This window comes from Microtus oregoni, unplaced genomic scaffold (genome assembly GCF_018167655.1).
Source record: "Microtus oregoni isolate MIOR12 unplaced genomic scaffold, Mior012 000009F_ref0000495, whole genome shotgun sequence".
Taxonomy (NCBI): Eukaryota; Metazoa; Chordata; class Mammalia; order Rodentia; family Cricetidae; genus Microtus; species Microtus oregoni.
This window is the reverse complement of record NW_024543068.1, coordinates 49,834,951-49,858,609: the sequence shown is the minus strand read 5'-3', so window position 1 is coordinate 49,858,609 and position 23,659 is coordinate 49,834,951. Positions and strand designations below refer to the sequence as shown.

General features: G+C 43.1%; 1 protein-coding gene across 2 annotated transcripts in view; it reads right to left on the bottom strand.

Moving 5' to 3' along the window:
- Window positions 1-678: 678 nt before the first annotated feature.
- Window positions 679-23,659, bottom strand: part of Znf277 (zinc finger protein 277) — an 89,607-nt gene continuing 66,626 nt past the window's right edge. For both annotated transcript variants that reach the window (XM_041658425.1, XM_041658426.1), the window contains exons 5-12: window positions 20,925-21,016; window positions 16,614-16,724; window positions 15,805-15,937; window positions 7,388-7,455; window positions 5,273-5,369; window positions 3,443-3,485; window positions 2,108-2,282; window positions 679-1,029 (exon numbers count right to left, since the gene is read on the bottom strand). In XM_041658425.1, coding sequence (XP_041514359.1) covers window positions 849-1,029; window positions 2,108-2,282; window positions 3,443-3,485; window positions 5,273-5,369; window positions 7,388-7,455; window positions 15,805-15,937; window positions 16,614-16,724; window positions 20,925-21,016 — 900 coding nt within the window. In that variant the 3' untranslated portion in view covers window positions 679-848. The remainder of the gene's footprint in view (window positions 1,030-2,107; window positions 2,283-3,442; window positions 3,486-5,272; window positions 5,370-7,387; window positions 7,456-15,804; window positions 15,938-16,613; window positions 16,725-20,924; window positions 21,017-23,659) is intronic.

Below are 23,659 nucleotides of genomic sequence, written 5' to 3'. Positions count from 1 at the left end.
GTTCTATTTTCTTCTTTAAAAATTGCTTTCTTGTGGGGTGGAGAGATGACCGAGTCATTAAGAGCACTTACTGCTCTTCCAGAGGACCTGGGTTCAATTCCCAGCACCCACATGGCAGCTCACAAGTGTCTGTAACTCTGGGTCCATGGGATAGGACACCCATGGCAAAACACCCATGCCATGTAAAATCAAAATAAATTTTAAAATTGCTTTTTTTTCATTTATTTAAAATTCTCAGGTCTGAGGCTAGCCTGATCTACAAGAGCTAGTGCCAGGACAGACTGACTCCAAAGCTATAGGGAAACCCTGTCTCGAAAACCAAAAAATAAAATACAATGTCCAGGTCTTGGCTTAGTCTCGTTTTAAATTCCCATATATTACTCATTGTTTTTTTATACCTTTTTCTTTTCAGCAAGTCTTCATCTATTTAATTTTATCTTTGATCATGTTAAGAATTCCAGTTTAGAGCCACAGAGAGAGGGCTTAATGGATAAGAGGGTTTGCTAGGGCAGTTTGGGGACCTGAATCTGAATCCCAACACCTGTGTAATCCCAGCTCTGTGTAGACGGGGAGGCCACAGGGGACACAGGGCTTTACTGTCTGTCAGTCAGCTCTAGGTTCAGTGAGAGGCCCTGCCTCAAGGCAGTATGGTGGGGGTGATAGAAAGAGACCCCAGTCCAAAAAAGAAAGACACATTTTATTTTTGCTCTTTTTCTTGAGGAGAGTTTCATTAAGTCGAGCATGATTTCAGCAATGAGCGGTGCTTTGCTGGCAATCAGATCTGAGCTCTTTCCCATCTGCCTCAGGAGAAAAGCACACAACCCGAGTCTGCAGCAGTTTCTCTAGTTCTACAGGCATTCCTGGAGGAGCAGTTGGTTCAAAACACTGCTCCGTTTCAAAGCGCGCAGCTTGGATGTATCCTCACTGATGACAGGGACATTTTCATCGCGCTCTTGAGCGGTGAGGTCACTTTCACTGTCAGACAGTGTACACAGGAGAGTGTCATTCTCGTAGGTGGGGAAGTAATATCTGGAAGCAACCAGAGACACACCGAATAACCAATGAGCAAAGTTCCCAGGAGATTCCTGTCTGACCTGAGCCTGATGGGTCCCGGCCTTGCTAGCGGGCCACTCAGCTCAGTGTCTATCATGAAAGGGCCACCAGCAGTGCAGACAACCTGCTCCAGTACCAGGCCACTCTGTTACAGCTAAAAACAGCATCCCTGTTCATTTCCTCAAAGTCCTGGCTCCTTCCCAAACTCGAACTAAGCTCAAAATGGCTATTTTTTTTCCCAAAAGTAAACTTTTTAAACACCCAACAAAAGTCTATTGATGACTAGTTCCTTCATCATTAGTCTGTGTGAGAATGAAGAACAGGGTGGCATTTCCACAGACTGCTGACTCTGGCCCGCATAAACTGGAGGTTTTCCAAATAAGGAAAACTACGGTGATTTGGCCAGAGTTCTGTGGAGGCGTAGTTTAATATCCTCTGAGGATGGTAAAATGTTTAGGCAGCTAGCATCCCACTCTCTCTGCTGATGTTAAGAATGATGTGAGAATAATGACAGAAGGGTTAAACTGGCAAATGATACTTGGGAAATTTGACAGCACTTATTTCAATAGGTTCATATCACAGAAAAAATGCATACTGTTTTTAAAGTGCCGACTAATATGGAATATGTACACCAGAAGCTCCATGATGTACGTGTCACGGACAGAGCAATTTTTATCTAAATGGTATACTTAGGGGAGTGCACAAATACACTCATACAATTATTTATTCTATTATTACTTATAATAGCAGAGGTAAGAAACAACGGAACAAGTTAGGTTATACTATTCAATGGGAAATCTGGCAGTCATTAAAAAGATGGACAGATGAGCATCAGATAGGGAAAGGAAGTTTGTATCTACTTCGATACTGAACTATAGCTTATACATGACTACCCAATTAAATTACAGAGTAATGGTTATGTCTTTCTAAGTCATATACACTTTACAGACTCATACCTCCCAGGTTCACATGTATTTCTGAGCTTAAAGAAGTTAGGTAAATACACAACCAGAAGGACAGGGCACAGGGGTCTGCGTCCAGCTCAGCGACTTACTCCAGCTGATCCCACGTCTTCCTGTCAGGAAGTAGGGAGGCGTGCTTAGCTTCCTCCATGTGGGCCCTCAACTCGGTCTTGGATCTGAACTTCGCATGGCAACCGTAGCATCTGCACTGGTGAACTTGCCTTCGGATGAAGTTGACCAGCTTCACTTGCTGATAGAAATTTAATCCTGAAAATCATTAGATAACCTTCAGCATTATCTCTGCACTGCCATTATTTCCTTTAAGAAATTAAATTTATTTTAAATTGATACATGAAAGCTTAAATATCCATGGGATAATATGGGATATATTGAAAGCTATAGTTCCACAATATTCACTATTTTTATAATGAATACATTAAAAATCTATTGCTACAATTCTTATAGGAGATACTGTCCTAATTAACCAATATAGGACTTCCATGCTGTGTTCTAAGCTAACCACGTTCCATGTCGTAATACATTTGAACTTCCAAACCGTCATCACATAGGCGGAATCATTACAGCGATGTTACTCATTAGGAACCCGTTCATGATCTTGCAGCTGGGAAGTGGTGGAGGCATGGTCTCACAGCAGGCAGGGGGTTCCACAGCCAACTGTCTTCACTGGCAAACCAACTGTGTGTGCAACATATATGCATATCTACAAGAGCGGCAAAGCAAAGGCACACGTCCAGGAGCTCAGCAAAGTAGCCAGTGGATATATTAGGCCCAGTAGGAAATGCGTAATTTATGTCTCAACATCTAATCCTTCCACGGCAGTCACCCCAGAGCAATATAATTGGTCACATCTGTACCGACTAATGGCAGCTATTCTGCTAAGCACTGCAGTGCATGTTTTTGTGCATATGTTTCTGTATTTCCTGCCCTGAGGTCTCGTGTCATAGAAACTGTAAGTGCTGGGGTTGGACACTGCTGTAGGCTGACTTTCAGGAGCTGAGCTCTTATCCGGGTATGGTAGCACTACCTTTGATTTGTGTTTGAAGCCAGCCCTGATTTACATGGCAGGTTCCAGGCCAGCCAGAGCTGCATAGTGAATGAAGCCCTGGCTCAGAAACAAAACAAATAAATTATAATTAAAATCCCAAGCCCCAAACAACCCAGGCTCTTCCTGCTAGCCTCTTCTTGTATTTTATTAAAGCACCCATCTATGTGGGAGAGCAGAAGAAAGTATGTGAAATTAAAAACAAATCTTTGGAGATTAGAATTCAAGAGGGTCAAGAATCATTGCTTTAGCGAGTTCTCGTATGGGTGCCTGCATGGAGACAGACATTCTGACAGCACACGGCACCATTTACAGGACAGTTCACAGAGTGCAGCGTCACGGAAAACTTCTCAACCGAACTTACCGAGCTCTGACTTTATTCTGAGGAGATCAAACCCATGTGTGTCCTAAAAAAGAGGAATATATTTGTAAGCATATGAATTATTTAATCTTCCAGGCTGAAGTTATAAACAGACATCTGATTCACAGGGGCTTGATTTCTGCTTTAGAAATCTTTTGACTCTCAATGCTTCCCTTCGTGGTCAGCAGTTCTTTAAAGCGCAATCCACAGACGTCACACAAATCAGTTAAACATTTTAATTAGTTACAGCCTATTGAAGTGGCTTTTGGTTTCCCAGGTCTGAAATAGCTAGGCTGATAGAAGCGTGTGCTAAGGTGTGCTGGTGTTCACAGGGCATCTGGACCATGATTCCAGAACCAGGTCTTAGAGAACCAAAAGCAAGTGATGTCCACGCGTGTCAGCTTCCGTTTGTAATGTCACTTCCCTCTCGTCATCAACCTGCTTCCTTAGGACTGCCACCGTGCAGAGACTGGCTGTGTTATGCCTGTCTCCTTTCTCCAGCTATCTGTGGAAATGCTCAAACTTACAAGCTCACAGAAAGAAAAATCTAGTTCACTGTGACAGCATTCGGTGCAGTACCGCTAGACGCAGGATGCTCGGGAATTCACGACATGCTACCACCCAGAGTGACTGCAGGATCAATGACATCTATGGGAATACCAAAGAGGTCGCTCCTATATGGTGATCTATCTATAGATCTATAGATCTCTACCCTAGTGGTATTATAACTATAATAACTCCTAACTTATTATAGACAAACATTCCTCTTTCTAGCTTTGTCCAGGTCCTTGTTTTGCACAACTAAGCACAGTGTTTCTAAATGAGGAGGCATCATGGAGAGTGAAGAAGAGGTGTAAACCATAGACAGTGAGCTGAGAAGGCAGGGAGAGAATGTCAGAACTCCTCAGAGATATCCTGTTATTATTATTCCCAAGTTGTGATACTGTCATGCATCATTATATACTCTTTCTTCACCCCAGCATTCAGATAGGGTCACAGTCACATTCAGGGGGGATCTTGGGGTTACAGTGAGGTAATAAGGTTCAGAATTACTAGTGTCAAGCTTCACCTTAATATAAACATGATACCCAGAGGGCAAACAGACCAGGAATGTGCCTACGTTTCTTCTTTCTAATTTCTGGTTCCCAAAGTGGCTCTAAACCCAAATTATATCCAGTTTCACTCTTGACCTTTGTGAGTAGCAAGTCCCCTGTTCTTTCTATCCTACTCAACAGCAAAGAAAGCCAGAAAAAAATCCCCAGAAGCCACTATATTTGGGTATTGCAATTGCGTGTGCAATTCTCAACCTCTGAGCTAGAATTACCAGGTGAGCACCTCAAGGTGGGAGCACCTAAGTTAGTGTTCCCCTGTTCATTCTGGTACTGCTCCATGCTTGTGCTCCTGGATGGACCTGGCCTGTGCCTGCTGTCTTTCCAGGGCACTTTCAGGAATGGAATATGACGGGAGGATGTGTGCTTTAGTGTCTTGCCTGTCTCCATGGTGACATTAACATGCCCTGACAAAAACAAAACAGTAAACCTTCAGGGAGAAATGAAGAGGCAGAAGCTGACACACACTGCTGCTCACTTCTCTTGTCCTGGGTCTGGGACCCGGTCCATGAAGCGCGGAGATGTCCACAGTTAGGGTAGGTGTGCTCCCTAAGTGGACCTAAGCAAGAAAGGCCCTCATTCTTGCCAGAGGATCCTGCTAGGGGCGCCTAGGTCCTGTCAACTTGACAATCAACATAAACTATCGCACTGAGTAAATGAGGGTCCAGTGATCAACCTCACACTGTCAGAATGAAACAATAGCAAGGAGACAAAAGCATCTCACCTTCATGTGCACATACAATTGATCTATCGTTTCTTCTTGCTTTTCACAAAATAGACAGACAGCGCAGACAGGGTATTCTTGCCAGTCAGACCAGTCACTGGATTAAAAACAGAGGACAGAAAACATGGTGATCTTTTCCACGGGAGGGTGCACCGCATACGAGTTGTGCTGGTGTCCCTGAGTCTGACACTTTGGTAAAGACTGTCACACGCAGTTATAACCTTCAGAGGCAGCGGCTGAGATTCCAAGTACATCAAGAGGTGACAAGAAAGAGCGAGTAGGCACCTCCCCTCTTTCTCCATCTGCACTCTCTGAACCATAATTGGAGAATGGGATTGGTGTGGGATTTTCCACCGACAAAGCAGTTTAATTATAAAGGACACCTATCTAGAGATGGGATGCTCTCTCACTGGCCAAAGGCACTCAGTGCACATGTGAGCCGACATGTTGGCACTGGGCTTTCACGAGGGAAGGCTACACATGTATTTCAGGGAATCATGGGTTATTTTAAATAGGGCAAATGCTACATTGTATGTTATAGAATGATGACCCACAGGGCATATGGGCTGGAGAGATGGCTCAACTGAGGGCTTGATTCACAATCACGGGGACTAGAGTTTGGGTCCCAGGACCCATGACCTGTAACCCCACCTTTGCGGAAGGTATAGACCGGAGGGGCACCCGAGCTTGCTGGATTTCAGTCTAGTCCAGAACACACAAGAGATCTCCCTGAGTAACAGAGGAGGCCATCCAGTGCCCTATCCAGCCTCCAAGGCCTCTCACAGGTATAACCACCCACAAATAAGAGCACACACACAGCCAATCGCCAACCAGATCTGACCCGAAAATCTGCCAGTGTGAAGATAAGGAAATACATATTTAAATCAGGACATTTTCTCATGGGACGTTAGAAACTCAACTTCGGACTGAAAACCAGTAAATATTGGGCAGAAGAGATGGCTGAGGGGTTAAGAGCAAGTCCTACTTTTACAGACGACTCGAGTCTGGTTCCCAGCACCCATGGTGGGCAGCGCACAACCCTTTTGGTCAAGCTGTTTGGGAGTTATGGGATCATTTAGATGCGGGGCCTAGCTAGCCAACTTAGGGGCACGAAGGCAGGGAGAGGATGTGGCCCAAGGCCTCTGCTTCCTCATCTGAAGATGTGACTAGTTAGGTTTTAAGCCCCCATTAGCAGTGATGGAGCACCAGCTTCCATGATGGTCGCAATGAAACCAAAATCTTTTTCTTCTCACTAGGTACTTAGAGTTGTAGTGATTGGGGAAGCGAGGAGGGTGGTGCATACTGCAGCTCTGGCTGCTGGACTCGCAATGTACTTTAACGTACTCAGATCTCTGTAGCCAAAGTGTAGTTAAAGGCCACATCCAGCTGCAGGACAGGCCGGGGAAGCCTTTTGTTTGTGTGGCACACAGCACCCGGATGGTGCGCAGGTTTATATTGCTAAGGAAGGAGCTGCGGATGGGCGGTGCAGAGGATAACTGGAAATCTCTGTCACAGAATGGGAAGTCTCATTCGGTGCCATGGCTGTCTCACTGTGACCAGAGACAAGCTATCTAACCTGTTCGCAACACGGCTTCACTACCGCACAGGACCACTGCAGAGGGACGGCTGGAAGGATCAGGTAGTAAACTGGCAACAACTGTATTAGTACATATATCACTCAAAGCATGAATTTACTTTCCTTATCCAAATTCCCTTTGATGATATTTTATGTATAGCAGAAAAGACTATGAAGAAATCTGAAAGCCTTAATCGCATCTCTGGCTTCACTGTTACCATATCTTCAGCAGGTTTCTGTCTAAGATGCTGACAATATATATGCGTTCTGACCTAATTACTGTGTTTGTGTGTTCTGCTCTCTGTATTAAAAAGCAGAAAGTAAAAAACAAACCCAAACCAAGTCTCTCAAAAATATCTTTAGTGATTTTTATGTGAAATTTATGTTAATTTTAAAATCTTGCCATTTCATGAAAGAATGCTTGGCTCAAGAGACTGTCTTTTTATTCTCTCTCTGGAATGACAATTATAGACCAAATTAAAGAACTGTCTGCATGTTCTTCAACATGTGATTAACCAGCAGCAGCAGGCACGCCTTACTCTTCCGGGAGGTCCAGCAGCTCGCGGTCATCTTCCAGCTGCACCTCTTCCCAGGATTTCCCGAGTTCCTTTGTGGGAAGAACAGAGAGTTGAGATAGATTAAGAAGAGGTGAAAACTGCAAACAGTGAGTAGCTAAACACATAAACACAGAACTTTAGCAGCAGCAGCATCACTGAAACAAACTCAAACAGTTTTGAAGCAGCACAGTGAGGTCTGTTTGAAAAGTTCACTACCACGATTGAGATGGAGAAATCCTAAAATAAATGTTAAAAACCACAACAGTAAAAATATTTGTTTGTTTTTGGAGAAAGAGCAATAGCTTTGTAATCATGATTTTCTCCCCTCACTCTCTTAAGTTTAAATCACTGGTTCTCAACCCTGGATGTACATTAGAATCACTTGAGGATCTGCGTTTTTGTTGTTGTTGAAAAGAAAACCACTGCACCAGGGAAAGACCCTAAATTGTCTCCTGGCAGTGTGTCCTAGTCTTTGACACTGTGAAGTGACGCTACCATCCCCAGACTTCACTCTTGAGAACGACACCATCAAGTTGCCACCCCCACAAAAACGTTAACCACCACGGCTGTCAGCACTTGGTGCCGAGGAAATGGCTCAGGGATAACGCACTTGCTGCACAAGAATGAAAATCAGGCTTTGGATCCCCAGAACCTCCAGCAACAGCAGGGAGGCATGATGATCACCTGCAATCCCGGCGCTTGGGAAGCCCAGATAGGGGAACCCCTGGGGCCAGCTGGCTAGCAAGACTACCTATAATTGGTGAATCCTGGGTTCAGGGAGAAACTGCTTCAGTAAACAAGGAGAGTAAAGGAGGACATGCAGCGTTAACTTTAGGCCTCTGCACAGACGTGCACATGAGCCCTCATGCACATTACACACATAAAAAAAATCCCCTAAACTAAACCAAACCAAACCAAACCAAACTATAGCAACAACAAACTGCTCCCCGCTCCCCAATCTCAGAACGTTTAAGGAAGTTTAGGATTTTTGTACTGGGTTGCATTCATAGCTGCCTTGACTGTGGTTGGGTACGCTTGCATGGGTTGCTTCCTTTCTCGCTCTCCTGTAGTCTCTTCCTCACCAGCAGCCACAGCCATCTCCTAAGAGCAGAGTTCTTCGGACACAGAAATCCTCTCATGGCTCCCCATTACAGTTAGAACACAATGCAGAGGTCCTGCCATAGTTTATGTACCTCCACGCCCTGCCCTGGCTTCTTCTGCTTCCGTATTTCCCACTGTCCCCTTTCTTCCTTAGGATGTCCCAGCCAGGCTGATATTCCTGCTGCACGCTTGCTCCCAGCATCCACTTCACTCTTGAACGCTCTGCAGAAACACTGATCTTCCACATCTCTGCTGGAACACAACCACTCAGTCTTCCTCTGACGCGTCTGTCTAAAATAAACCTCCTTCAGTAACAAAAGATGTCTCTGGGCATGGCATGGCCACTGCATTCGTGAACTCAATGTGCTGGGCTTATCTGCACAAGGCTAGCACACTATTGAGCCCCTCACCCTTTCCTCGCACACAGCTGAGGGGCCCATGAGGCCCCTCTGAGGGACTATTGGCAATCAACTGCGGTTGGAGGGGAGCTGATTTTCTCCAGTGGTGTAGCCACTGATGAGTTGCTCTTGCTCCAGTGAAGAACCGCAGGCAAGAAACTCCAAACTCACTGGCCATGCAGAACAGGAAGGTGGGAAAGGGCAGGGCAGGAGATTTGACAGAAGAAGGAAGGGTGCAAGGGGGAGAGAGGGGAGGTGAGGAAAGAGGAGTGTGGGTGAGAGTGACTGAAATTATGCAGATGTATGAAACGCAAAAAATGGAAAATAAAATAATAACACTGCTGTTCCAAGCACCAAGGTATTTTATATTCCTCCACGTGTTGGAGGTGTCCCAAGCACTGTTGCATGTTTGGGAGTGTCTTTTTATATCTATGCGATTCATCTCCCCTTGAATGTCTAAGGAGACATCGCCTCTGTTCCTGATCACATTTTCTGATTCTGTCCACAGTCAATACTACAAACTTTTTAAAATTGTAACTGAAAATAAGGAAAATTTGAGGTCAATTACTTTAAGAGGATTTTGTGAGGTAGCTAAATAGCATCCATCGAGCACACGCTGGGCATGGATAGCTACTCAATAGCTGTTAGATCCTCTTATCCTTTACAGTCAGTGCATAGATTCCACTTCTGGGGCCTTTGTGTGGAAGCCAGAGCGTCAGCAAAGCCCCACAGAAGGTTCATTAAGATGGTTTATTCTGGCCCAGTCATTTCTATTTTCTCCTTTGAACTGTTTTCCCCTCTTTATGACCTGCCTTCTCTCAATCAAATCTGTATACCAAAGCTGATGAGGGCCTGACATTGGACATCTTTTCAAGGAGCTGATATGGGTTTGATCAAGCCCAGCTGGGCCTGCTCTGAGCACAGGCATCTGGCAGGGCCAGTTCTATACACAGCTCTGTGGCCTGTCTGGCTCTGAGCACAGCTATGTAGCCTGGCCGGCTCTGAGCACAGCTCCATGGCCTGGCCGGCTCTGAGCATAGTAATCCTTCTCATTCAATGGTTTTCTTTTGGAATCCTGTAACCAAGATTTTCTCAGTTTTGGACATGCTTTCCCCCTAAAATAAAGGTATTCATTTAGCTAAAAACAAAGAATTATGTGTGCCATTATGCTTTAGAGGGAGCAGGAAAATCTATCACTCACCAACTTAATGAGAGGTTTTGAAGCTGTCATTATTTATCAGCCAAGCGATGCATAAACTCCGACATGCTGAGATCTACCGTACCGTCATTAGAGACAGCTAATTTGAACTCTATAATGTACTCTGTAGAGTCATCATAAAGTGTCTGAACCTTACTGAGGGCGTCAAGAATCGCTTCAACAAGAGGGAGGGGGAGAGGAGTGGGGGGAGGGGTAGAGGAGTGGGAGGAGGGGGAGAGGGGTGGGAGGGGGGGGAGGGAGATGGGAGGCTGGGAGGAGGTGGAAACTTGTTTTTTGTTTATGTTTTTTTTTCTTCTTTTCTTAATAAAAAGAATTATTTAAAAAAGAAAAAAAAAAAGAATCGCTTCAACACTATTCACAGGGTCTCGGCAAGAATTTCTGGTAATACATTAAAATTTTCATGCCATTCTTGGTCTCTCTGGACTAGGATTTATGGCCATACTTTCTTCACTGCGAGGCATTCAAGATGTGGCCACCTGCGATGCTCCCCAGGGAGACGAGCAAACGATGCAAACGCTTGGAGGCAGAGGAAAACTGATTTCCCCACTGTCAGACTTTGTAACTCAAGCACAATGTTGCAGCTTTCTGAGTGTTCACTAGAACCTATAGCAATTTATCTTCATAATACAACGTTTAAAATTTACCAAACTTGACAAAGAGGAAAATCTATTTTCATTAGCATATTAGGAAACAAGGAATTTGCACTTGGCAGTGGTCTACACTTTCCTAAAAGTGTAGGAATTGCTTAGGGACAAGAGCTAAAGGGGGAAAACACGGAAAAAACAAGGCACATGATTTTCTAATTAAGATACTGTGCTAATGAATCATGTCAGGAAAGCTAAGAACACAAGAAAAACAGTTTGGAAGGCATGTCTGTAAAGATGTTCAGAACACCCCCTCAAACCTCTGCATCAGATGGCCTGTGAGCAACGAGAGGATGGAGGAAAAAGGGAAAAGAGCTCCCTCAAACAGGACCCTCCATCTGGCTTGACCCCCAATCTCTCTGTCCCTTTTTGTCTTTTTGTCTCTGTCTCTGTCTCTCTGTCTCTCTCTCTCTCTGTCTCTCTCTCTCTCTCTCTCTCTCTCTCTCACACACACACACACACACACACACACAACAGAGGAAGAGACAGATCTATAAATGTGAAGAAATAACAAAACTCTTCAGACTAGGAACCTACATCTGTCCTTTGTGGCTTCATATACTTTAAGATTAAACAAAATAAAACCGACCAAATTGATAAAACACAATAGAAATAGTTTCCTTTACTAAACTCTGGGCTTGAAGCCTGAGTGTCTTGGGAATGTGTGGCCGGAGCCCAGTGATGTCAAGCAGTTTGCTGGCCCTGAGGCTGGAGTATCTGACTGAAGCTAGGAAGATCTTGTCTCTTAACAATCACCACTCTTCACCGGACTCCAGCTGATGAAGAAACAAAGCAGGACTTGAGGTAGATGATCCAGACTGTGCGAAGGAAAGCCAATGTGTTTGTAAGTCTGTTACATTAGAAAGCTAGTGCAACTTAAGCATAGACATGATCTCACCCAAGAAGAAGCACAGCACTTGTCAATTTGCTCCGTTCGGTGGGGAGCTGAAAACAGCTTCTTTGTCCTTATTCTTCTACCTCTGATGATACTGGCGAGCATCTTGCCAGGATATCTGGGATGCTCTGGAGATGCCAGAAGTGTTTGTAGCGAGCAAGAAGCCCCATGATGGATGACTTCTCTCATATGTCCTACAGACGAGGTCAAGTGCTGATTTTGGAGAAGATCCTCATTGAGTGTGTTCACACCAGCCTGGGTCTAGAGGGAGGTTGTTTCCTAATTTTCTAAGAAATTGCCATACTGATATCAAAAGTAGCTGTACCAGCTTGCACTCCCACCAGCAATGCAGGAGTGTTCTCTTTATCCCACATCCTCTCCAGCCTAAGTTGTCATCAGTGATTTTGATCTTGGCTGTTCTTACAGGTGTAAGATGGAATCTCAGAGTTGTTTTGATTTGCATTTCTCTGATGGCACAGGATGCTGAGCATTTCCTTAAGTGTCTTTCAGCCATTTTAGATTCTTCTGTTCACTGTTTAGGTCTGTACTTTTAAAAATTGGATTATTTGTTCCTTTGATGTCAAGTTTCTTGAGTTCTCTTGATATTTTAAAGATCAGTCCTCTGTCTGACGTGGAGTTGGTGAAGATCTTTCCCATTCTGTAGGTTGCCATTTTGTCTTGTTGACCATGTTCTTTGCTTTATAGAAGCTTCTTAGTTTCAGGAGGTCCCACTTATTAATTGTTTCTCTCAGTGTCTGTGCTACTGGGGTTATATTTAGGAGGTGGTCTCCTGTGTCAATGTGTTCAAGTGTTCTTCCCACTTTCTCTTCTATGAGGTTCAGTGTGGTTGCTTTTATGTTGAGATCTTTTATCCATTTGGACTGAATTTTGTGCATGGGGATATAGATACGGATCTATTTTCATTCTTCTACATGTTGACATCCAGTTATGCCAGCACCATTTGTTGAATAAAGAATGCTCAATTATACCATAAGGACATGTGCTCAACTATGTTCATAGTAGAAACTGGAAACAACCTAGGTGCCCCTCAACCAAAGAATGGATAAAGAAAATGTGGTACATTTATACAATGGAGTACTACACATTGTTAAAAAATAATGACATCTTGAAATTCGCATGCAAATGGATGGGTCTGGAAAAAAAAACATATTGAATGAGGTATCCCAGACCCAGAAAGACAAACATAATATGTACTCATTCATAAGTGGCTTTTAGACATAAAGCAAAGAAAAAAAAATCTACATTCCACAACCCCAGACAACTTAGACAACAAAGAGAACCCTAAGATAGACATACATGGATCTACATAGAAAGGTAAAAAAGACAATATCTCCTGATTAAATTGGGAGCATGGGGGGTGTCACAGGAGAGGGTAGAAGGGGAGGAGGGAGGAAGGTGAGCAGAGAAAAATGTATAGCTCAATAAAAACAATAAAAGAAAAGAAAAAAGAAAATCCGTGGTGTGCATGAAACGGACAGAGGAGACATGGCAGATTACGAACACAGCTCTGCCGTTTGCCCGTGTCCCTTGAGGGAGATGCCATGAACGACTCTCACTATTTTGCTTTTGTTTTTTAAAAATAAGGTTTCATCACTACTCATCACTTAAGCAAAAGTTTAGAATTTATTCTTCATGTTAACAACTTGTTCTTCACATTAAACAGTGTTCATTAGCAAATCTAAAATAAGACTATCATGATTCTGAGTGGTTGCTGGCTCTAATTTTTCTCTAACAACATATTAATACTATTTGGAACAGTCTCTTACATGTACATCCTAAATATTATCCTGTGTGTTAGTTGTAAGAAGACTCGTAAGGCATCCCTAGGATGCTGTAAGGCTAAGCTGTGTGGTGAGCACTTCTCTAGTTCAGAGCAGTTCCACATTTCAGGGACTTCATCGCTCCTGCCCTTCCCAAGGGGATTTTTGTAGTTTTTAAAAGTTCTAATGCACCAGAATACACTTTAATTTTTCCTAATTGTTTTCATACTTATTAACCACTTACTCCAATACTTGGGCTAAAAGTGCTATGGTTGTAGGTGAGAATCATAAAGCAGACATTAGAGCCAGCTTTACTTTTGAGTTTGTTTCAAGAAAAAAGGCAAGAGGGAGCAGGCCATCACAATCACAATGCTTCTGAGGAGTACAAAAAGGCACCAGCATCATCTCAACCATGTGAAGAAAGAGGATGGATGTGGTGGATAACTGATCTACCCTGGTGATGCGAACCTGTGCGAATGACTTAACCTCACTAAGCCCCGGTCTCATTGTCTGTAGAGAAGGCTTCATGCTAATGCCTGTGTCCTGGGAATGCGGTTAAATGAGCTAGTATATAAATACCTACGATAGTGCCTGGCCCATAGAAAGATCTGTCCGCTGTTCTTATTTTAAAAATGGGATTAAGTCGATATTACCCCCAAGTTGTGATTTCACTCACATTTCATCTTTACTAAGTCTAGTGTATTCTCTTGAGTCATGGGTTGCCACAGCAAATCTGTGGTTAGTGCAATCCATCATGTTCCCCCTAGGGACAGCTGGCACTCATAAACAATTTCAGCTTGACAGCCAGTCATACTATTTGATGCTCAGGGACTGAAGTATCACACTTTTCTAAAATGCCGATAGACTACGAGCGTGCGGACCCTTTGAAGTCTCCCTGCAAGGTAAAGACTCCAGCTATCCAGTGTCTGCTAATTTACAGTTCTTGTATATTAGTTCAAATGGGCCCCGGAAGGAAGAACTATTAAATTGCTTTCCTAGCTTGCTGGAGCAGCTGCATGCTCCAACCAGTGCTGGAGTGCCCTCCCTGTAGGAGCAGGCTGGGCCCTGAAGCAGCTTCGCTCTAGGAAGTCATGACTGAAAGGCTTGAGAAGAGTGAAGGACTCAGAGGGTGCCTGTGCCTTTGCCTTGTGCTGGCTGTAAAACATCCGTAGTAAAGCTTGGCAAGTTCCCAGAGTCAATCTTTAAATGCATGCTAAGCTTACTTCTTGAGGAGAATTTCAGTTTAACACTATGTGAGTAAGTTAAGACATATAAAAGGGAGCCAGGTGGTGGTGGCGCACGCCTTTAATCCCAGCACTCGGGAGGCAGAGGCAGGCGGATCTCTGTGAGTTCGAGACCAGCCTGGTCTACAAGAGCTAGTTCCAGGACAGGCTCCAAAACCACAGAGAAACCCTGTCTCGAAAAACAAAACAAAACAAAACAAAAAAGATACATAAAAGGTGCACATTAGTACAGAGATTTCCAACACAAATCATGAACACTGCTTCCTATCCAACACACAAAATGGTGGATAATAGTCTATCAGTGCTCACAAAGCAACAGGTTTGGATTTTAAAGTTACTTATACTGAGAGGGGAAAAACAAAAACAAAACAATCTTTGCTTTAGAAAATATCAGAATCAAAATTTCATCTTTCTGTAGAATTAATTAATCTTCTTCTATGTATGGGCAGTATACTTCATTATATACAATTAAAAATATTAAGGGCAAGCCTGGTAGCATTCTCCAGTCCTCATGTCAGTTCAAAACCCCCTCCCAGAACTTTAAATAACCCTAGTGACTGTCTCTAACAGAAGACCTTTTCTTGTCCTCAAAGAAGTCATCAATAGCGGGTAGCAATCAGGATAGAGACTTTGGACTTCAAGGCATTTAACGTAGTTGGCATGGGTCACCAGAAAAACAAGAAAAATTCTTGCCCAGTTAAAATGGAACTATTTCTCTGAAACTTGCAATGACATAGATGCACATCTTACTTTGAGGATAACGGCGGATCATCTAGTGGAGCGATGGGGGAAGAGTAAGAGTTAACCTTGTGAGGCACCTAGCACATCCAGTGCTCAAGAAATGCATTTACAAACAGAACACAACTCTCTGGCCTTGACTCCAGACTGTGAGTGGAAAACACTGCGTTTGGGAGACAAAGCATCTTTACTGTAGACACATCTGCCAATCCAAAGACAACCATCTCAGTTGCTTTGGAAGCCACTGCTAATTCCTGATAATGCCTGTCGTTTTAACCTTTGTACCAGTTTATTCATTATTCAGACACTAGTTGGCCTGCGGGTAGATTTTGTTTTCAGTATTGTAATAAAATTTTAAACTATGAAAAACATGACTTACCAAGTAATTGATGACATAAAATCGGTCATAGTCTCTGTTCTTTGGGTTGATCCTACGATGCTGCTTTTTTCTCATGTGATCTTTAAGTGTGTTTTTGTCTCTGAAGGTCTTCTCACAGTACAAACACTGTAAACTAAAACACACAGACATTGTTAAACACATCTTGAACAGTTGCTACAAGAACCCTATTTTTAATTTAACATTTATTTGTTTGGGTTATACAAAACAAACAAGGGCCCTTCCATGAATTTCTCCCTCCCTTTATCCACTTGGCTTTGTAGAAAACACGGTATGGTTTCCTTTGTAGTGGTCTACATATGGCTGTTCAGTTGAAACTGTGGCAAGGATTGTTCTGTATCCAGACTGTGACCAATGCAAACACTGTGATCAGTCGGCTCCTGTCCCAGTAGCCGTACCTTCACTGCCATGATGGCTGTCATCCCTGGAAACTATATGCCAAAATAACACCCCCTCTCTTCCATGGGTTGTGACTTGCCAGGTATTTTGGTCACAGCAATGAGAAAAGTAACTAATATAGATCACAGTGAGGATATTTTTCATGATGTAACTTACATGGTATTTTCATAAATCATGTATTTAAATACAAAAAGTTAAAAACTCACTAGAAGGCAATATAATCTAGACAAAAAACACACAGTACCAAAAAGATGCAGATTCCCACAATGCAATAAACAATTAACTTTTACTTATTTAATTCTAAATTTAATTAATTTTATTAAAATCAATTGTAAAAATTCAGAAGTTTCTAAGATTCAGTTAGGTTCGGTCTGTGTTTCAAGAGCACCTACTTATCCAGTTTCTTCTGTAATGTGTGGAGGAATTCAGCGCAGTTTACAATGTTGTCTGGCAAGCCAATGTTGAAAGCGTGTTCTCTGGCCATGTGGTTCAACAGAACAGACCTATGAAGGAATATGAACAGTCTCTATAATTTATAATGTAGGAGCAAATCAGGGTAGAAATAGCATTTATATAACAACGACTAGTCAGAGGACAAGCAAGTACTGAATACTGACGTAAACACTGAGACTTCTTAAGATGGATACGCTAACGATGTGCGAACACACACGTCCATTTTCTGACACCGCCAGGATCAGACCTGGTAGGAGCTCATGTCCTGTTCTTTAATCTAGTAAATAAATGATGCTTTCCCAACTCACCATGAGAATGATGGTTACTTTTAGCATGAACTTTACTGGTATAAGGAACACTAGAGAACAAGGAAAGCATTTGGTGTGTGTGGTGAGGGTGCTTTCCCAGACTGGTGTGCATGCGCGTGTAGAAGCAGGAAGCCCGCCCTCAGTGGTCTCTGTCTTCTGGGGTTAAGATACTATTAATTTCTATCTCGCAGATACTGTAATTCCAGGCTCTCTGGCCCTGAGACTCCCATTTACATCAGTGGTCCCAGAACTCTCAGGCCTTAGGCCTTGAAATGCGTTACACTCTGAACTCTTCTGATTCTGAGCTCTGTGGATCTACACAGAGCACTTCTGTCTCTTGACTTTTAGATGGTCTACCGTGTGCTGTGGGATATTTGTTTGCATAGTGTGAAGACAAGTCATTGTGATTGGCTTAATAAAGAGCTGAATGGCCAACAGCTAGGCAGGAGAGAATAAGCAGGATTTTTCCAGGAAGAGAGAGAACTCTGGGAAGAAGCAAAGGGATCATGCCAGTGAGACACCAGTGAGACACTGAAGATGTTGAATATATGGCACAGAGTAGAGGTAACGGAGCCACGTAGCAGAATGCACATTAATAAAAACAGGTTAATTTAAGTTATAAGAGGTAGTGGGATAAGCCTAGGTCAATGGCCAAGCTTTCATAACTAATAAGAAGTTTCCGTGTTGGTATTTAGGGGCTGGCAATCCAAAGACAGTCCAACAAGAAAGCTTGCTACAACTGTGGGACTGCTCAGCTTCTGTAAAGGCATGAGGCAATTCCACTAATAAACCTTCCCACACATTCCCTTATGACACACGTTGGTTCTGTTCTTTTGGAAAATCTTGACTGATACAATGGAGAAGAAAAGAGGCAACTGGCTAGCAGAAAGATGGCCTTGTCTGTGATATGTGATCTTGGACGTTTACCCAGTACAGCATCAGACAGATTATGAACCCAAAGGTAATAGATGTTGTCTGCAAGGGTCATGATAACCTGGAAGCACAATTATCAGCCTGAAGACTAGCTTCTCACAAAGAGAAACTTGATTTATAAATTCGAATTTATTTTAACTTCTGTGCAAAAATGTAATGATGTACAAGTTTATTGATTACAATATAGCATTTTGATACATAGATATTGTATAGTGCTTTAGTTATATTTGCTCTAACATGGATCATTCAAATGCTGTTGTTTAGTTTTTTGTAATATACAATTCATTAGCACTAGGTATAGTCATCCTATTGCACAACCGCTGCACACCAGACTTCTTACTGCTATTTAAATAGGACATAGACATACTGATCAACTTTCACTTTCCTACTACCGTTCCCAGCAGCTGCCTCAAGGTAGATGAGCTGGCAGCTTTCCCACTCCTCCAAGTTAGGGATCCAAGGTCTCTGGTTGATATGAGTTGTACTGAATGTACTCATGGAAGCCCAGTCCTCCCTCAGCCTCTGCAGATTAAAGGCCTGAAGTCTAAGGTCTAGTAGATGGGACCAACACCAAAGGCCGGTTGAAGGAGTGTGAGGTTAGAGGCATCCCAAATCCCTGTGAACAGTGGCCTCTGGAGTCTAAGAGAGTTGACTCAGGGGAGCCGGGGTAGCACTGTTCTCAGGACCAGTTTATGGGTTCCACTGCAGCAAGCCCCGTGCCATTCTGACTGTAAGGTCCTTTCTAAGAGTAGCAGGCCTGAGCAGGGCATTTAGAGTAACATACAAGCTTTGAATTGGACACAGATCCGGCAGATGGCTGACGAGCTGCAAAGGTACTGGGATGCTTCCCCTGGTTCTAGCCTTTGCAGTTCACTCTGAATGTGTGTTTGAGGCTTAGTCTTCCTCTGACTCTCTGGGGCCTGTCGGACAGGCATCTAGACATCGAGAGTGAGGGCATGAGGTTTATTACACAGTGTGAGCTCTATTATGAAGGCTCAGAGAGTTTAAAAAGTTTCCTGCCTCGCCTCCCTGCTATCTTCCCAAGGTTTCCATGCCCACTTAAGACTTGGGAGGCAGAGTAGCTACAGATGTTATCAAGAGAGGTTATTATGGAGCTAAGGGTCTTCACTTGGCTCCGGGCTCTGGGCTGGGGAACAGACTGATGTCCTTCTGGTTTTTAGTGGGTTACCAGGACTTCCTGGGAATTCGACATTCAGGCATTGAAAGGACACTAGGTATAGGTAGCGCAATCAAGGGGCTTGGCTCTCCATTACCGTGATAGCCAATTTATGTGTCAACTTGTCTACTTAAGGAAAGGCCTTGTAGCTAGCAAGGCATTGTGTGTGGGTGTATTTCTGAGGATGTTTCTAGAAGAAACTGTCCATACATAGGAACAGTGAATAAAGACAAGTCCTCTCACCAGAGCGAGCCGGATAGCCCATTAAGGGGTTGGAGAGGGAGATGGACATATATTTATCTTCTGTCCTTAACACTCTGAGATATCACTATCACTGGTACTTGGGGTTCCCAGGCCTTCAGATTGGGACTAAGTTTGCCACTAGTTTTCTGAGATCCCCATATTGCAAAAGGTATATCTGTGGAGCTTTTGACCTCCTCCTAATTGTATGAACCAAGGCCTTTAGTCACATTCTTTTATACATCCTATTGATACCTAAGTGGTTTACTACCTAACTCCAAATTGGGTGATTCATCCCATGAGCCTGAGACAGGAAGGCCAGGGCAGGCCAGGATACACTGCACTAATTTTTCTGGGCACAGCAGCAAGCTGGCAAGGGCAGGGGAGTCTCTGCTGTCTGGCTGAAGATGGCACTGTCTGCTTTAGCTCCCAGATTCTGAGGTTCTTTAAGACCAGCCAAGATGAGTCACCAAAATCACTACTTTAAATTAGCTTTTCATCAATTAACTTTAATTTCCAGGAAATTAAATACACAACAACTTTAGTAGTTCAACTTCTTACCTTCTTTATAATGTTAATTTTATCATTAATCACACAGCTTTACTTCAAGAAGTTATGGAGAAACTTCTGGCTTTCACGGTTATTATATTTTCTTATATTCACAATGGAACTTAAAGGCATCTAATAATTATGACTATAATTAAAACATTCTAGATAGAATTGAAGTTTTACTTAAAACATTATTTCAAACACTTTCCTTCTCCGTTTTTCCTCAGTCCACTTTAGAAACGAAGCTCTCTGTCTCCTTCCATCTTCCTTCCTAGTTTCGCCTCATATGTTGTCAGGTCTTTTTTTTTCTTTTTTTCCTCCAGTTTTGTGGTTTGGACAAATGAGGTTAAGAAAGGCCTCCCAGGAAAGACAGCATGAGTTCTGCACAGCTGCCCCTCCCTGACAGCACTAAGGACCAAACAACTTAGTTCTATCCAACTAGAAATACATAAGAATCCAGAGTGTACTTGTTTAAGAAAGATAAGTCTATGGCAGAACTGGGAACTGAGAGGTGTCTTTACTAACCTCCTCCATTTCCCTCAGCAGCCTCACCACTGCCTGAGGAGCAGCATGGGAGGGGACATCCCTCAGGAGTGTCACCGCCAACCTTGCCTGGCAGGTGCTGCCCAAGCTCCCCTCACGAAGTTCTCCACTGACTTAGAGAACAAAGTCGCACCATCTAAGCATCTGTCCCAAATCATCAACGGCTAGTTTTCTTTTAAATCCTGCAGCCGCTTGAGCAAAGTATCAGTTGTGGCAAATACTATACGAGATAAAACACCTCAGACAATCTGGGGAGTGAGATGTCATGAAGTCTTGGAGAAGTTAGGACAGACTGGGGTTTTTGAAGACATACGCAAATGTAAGGCTGTATGAATATCCAGGAAAGACCCAAGCAAACCACAAAACAAAGGCTAAGATGAGTTATCATTTGATGCAGGGTTGAGGTTTGCTCTAATCCAAGTTAAAAAAAAAATCCTTTAATAAAGGGCAGAGATGAAAGATTGGTCTAAAGCATTTCTGAAAGTTGCAGAATAGCGAACCTGTTTCCATGGAATTCCTCAGTGCAAAACATGCACGCGCCACGAAAGCTCGTATCATTCCGCTCGCGCTGTTGCTGGTCCAGAATTTCTTTCTGCAAATTATAAAAAGATTTATGATCTTTAATATTTGCAGTTAGTCACTGAGATATGTCAGTCTGAGTGAGAGTATAAGAGGGCAAAGGTCACGTATGAAAGTTGCTCATAGTTCAAACTTCTTTGTCCTCATCTCGACATTGAAACTTGAAGTCTAAATCAGTTCTCCCAAGGGAGTCTTACTGGGAATTCAAACCAGCCATAGGTGGCCAACACAACACGAACTTGGGGGATTTTGAAAGTTTTTGTCTCACAATGCTTTATGGACATTTTCCTAAACTTCATAGATCTTTTGCTTACACGTTATGGTTCATGATTTTGGTTTTATGGGTTTTCTGTGTTTGTAAATGTGTGCATCTCAGCAGCTGTACGCGTTTCATGTGCTTTTTTTTGACACCCCCATGTTTATTTTGTTCAATCTAGGTTTGTTTTTATTTTACTATTAGTTTTTTAGATGTTTGTTTGTATTCTGAGAGAGTTTGTAGATTTGGGTGAGTGGGGAAGTGGGGAGGATTTGGGAGGACCAGGGGAGAGAAACTGTAATCAAAATACAGTCTATGAAAAAGAATCTCTTTTCAATAAAAAAAGAGAAAAAGTATATAGATAGCAGTAGACCACGCCAGTCAGACAGCAATTGGTGGACTCAAGAGTCAGCAAGAAGGTCTCATCATCCTTCCTGAACCTCCTTCCTTCGGTCGTCTCTCTCTCTCTCTCTCTCTCTCTCTCTCTCTCTCTCTCTCTCTCATCACACCAGAATCTGTTCATAATCAAATTCTGATAAGTTCCCCACTATCTCCAGTACCAGCATCCCAAGTACAGGTTTTATTAATTTATTTAACAATTTCTTTGTTTTCATTTGTGATCCACTGATTTTAATCAGGATGATCTGTGTTATTCCAGGTACTAGAGTTGATGTGGCCACACATAGCGTTTTCTCTCTTGTCCCCGGAGTGCACCCATCGTAGCATAGGTGAAAACACATCTTATAGCAATGACCTTTCCCTTCAGTGATGCTCACATAGAGATCGAGAGGGAGAGAAGCGCTAATACTTTCCTACATAGCACCCATACAAGTGAAGTGAATCAGCTGGGAGGACTTCTCAAGAGTTGGAGGCTTAGAGCACACTAACGCAATAGAAATAACAAAAGACACAAACAATTATGCCTTACTCTTGATGTAATCAGAAAAGGAAGTATTCCGCCCAAGTTCATTTTCCAGACCACTGTTATCGAAGTCTGGTGTGCAAAGGCTTAACTGGGCACAGGATGATTTTGGAGATGGCCTTCCATGCTTTTCTCTATGTTCCAATACAAGGTGCAATTTGATTTGCTTACAATGCAGAGTCCTGGCTAGAGACAATTACTATTGTACTGTATTGTTACAGATTTACTGAACTTTCAGGATCTTGCCTCTACCAATGACGAAGCTGTTGGGTTCAGTTTCTTTGCATTTACTCTTCCACAGCAGCTGTACTAAGCTCCTAGCCACAGAGCTCCTTTTCGCTGTTAGTGGGTTCACTTCTGTATCCAACACTCAGCTACACCCTATCTCCCCTCACTCTAGTCTGTTAGTCACCTGGCTTGTCTTCTGAGCCTGGAGCTAAACTCCTGGACTTTCCAGGATGAGCTGAAGAAACAGAGGCCATCAAGTATTAAGAACAAAACTAGTCAAACATGTTGGCATCCAGGATCGGGCAGCATCTGCTGTCGGCCTCTGCTGTGGTATGACAGTTACTGCTGCCTGGTGAGACGGATTCTCCGAGATTTCCATCTACGAAGGTTATCAGGTGCCAGAGAGATGATTTATAGACTTTCTCTGTATGTTTTAAAATATGATTATCTGATGCAGGAAGATTGGGAGGGAGGGAGACAGACAGAGGGATGGAAGGAGGGAGGAAGAGAGGGAGAAGCTCAAATTTTACTGGAAATGGGAATTTAAAGCTAGGCTGTAATCCCCTAAGGCATGTGCCACAGCAGAAGTGAAACCATGAGAACTTGCATGTAATAAACTCTAAGGAGCATCTGATTGGTGTCCAGTTTTCCCTTTCTTTCTTTTTTGGGTGGGTGGGTTTGAGATAGGACTATCTGTGTAGCCCTGGCTATCCCGGAACTCATTCTTTAGAGCAGGCTGGCCTTGAACTCACAGAGATCTGCCTGCCCCTGCCTTCTGAGTGCTGGAATTAAAGGCGTGTGCCACCACTGCTGAGCTGGCTCCCAGTTTTCCACTAAATAAAATGCATAATTTTTAGTACTGCTCCATAACACTTGATTCCAATTTAAGATCTTCAAAGCATCTTATTGCATTGTTTCTTCATGTACCGGTTACAGGTAAAGCAAGCAAACATACAATCTGTATAGCATTGTAACCAGCAGGTCTCAAGGACTCATTTTGATTTCTTTAGCCAGCCAAGGGCCTGGGAAACAGCTTCATCTTCTCCTCCATGGGAGTTTTCTGCCCTCTGCCTCAATTCCTCAAAACTTAGTCTGTGGTGAGTGGAGTGGAAAGCCAAAGGTGAATGAGGAGTTCTGCATTTCTTCCATTCTCTGGCTAACTAGTGCACAGTGCTAACTCTTTCCTAAGATGCAGTTTCTGATGTTTTCTAATTTCCCATGCAAACAATCTGCCAATAATTAAAGCCGCC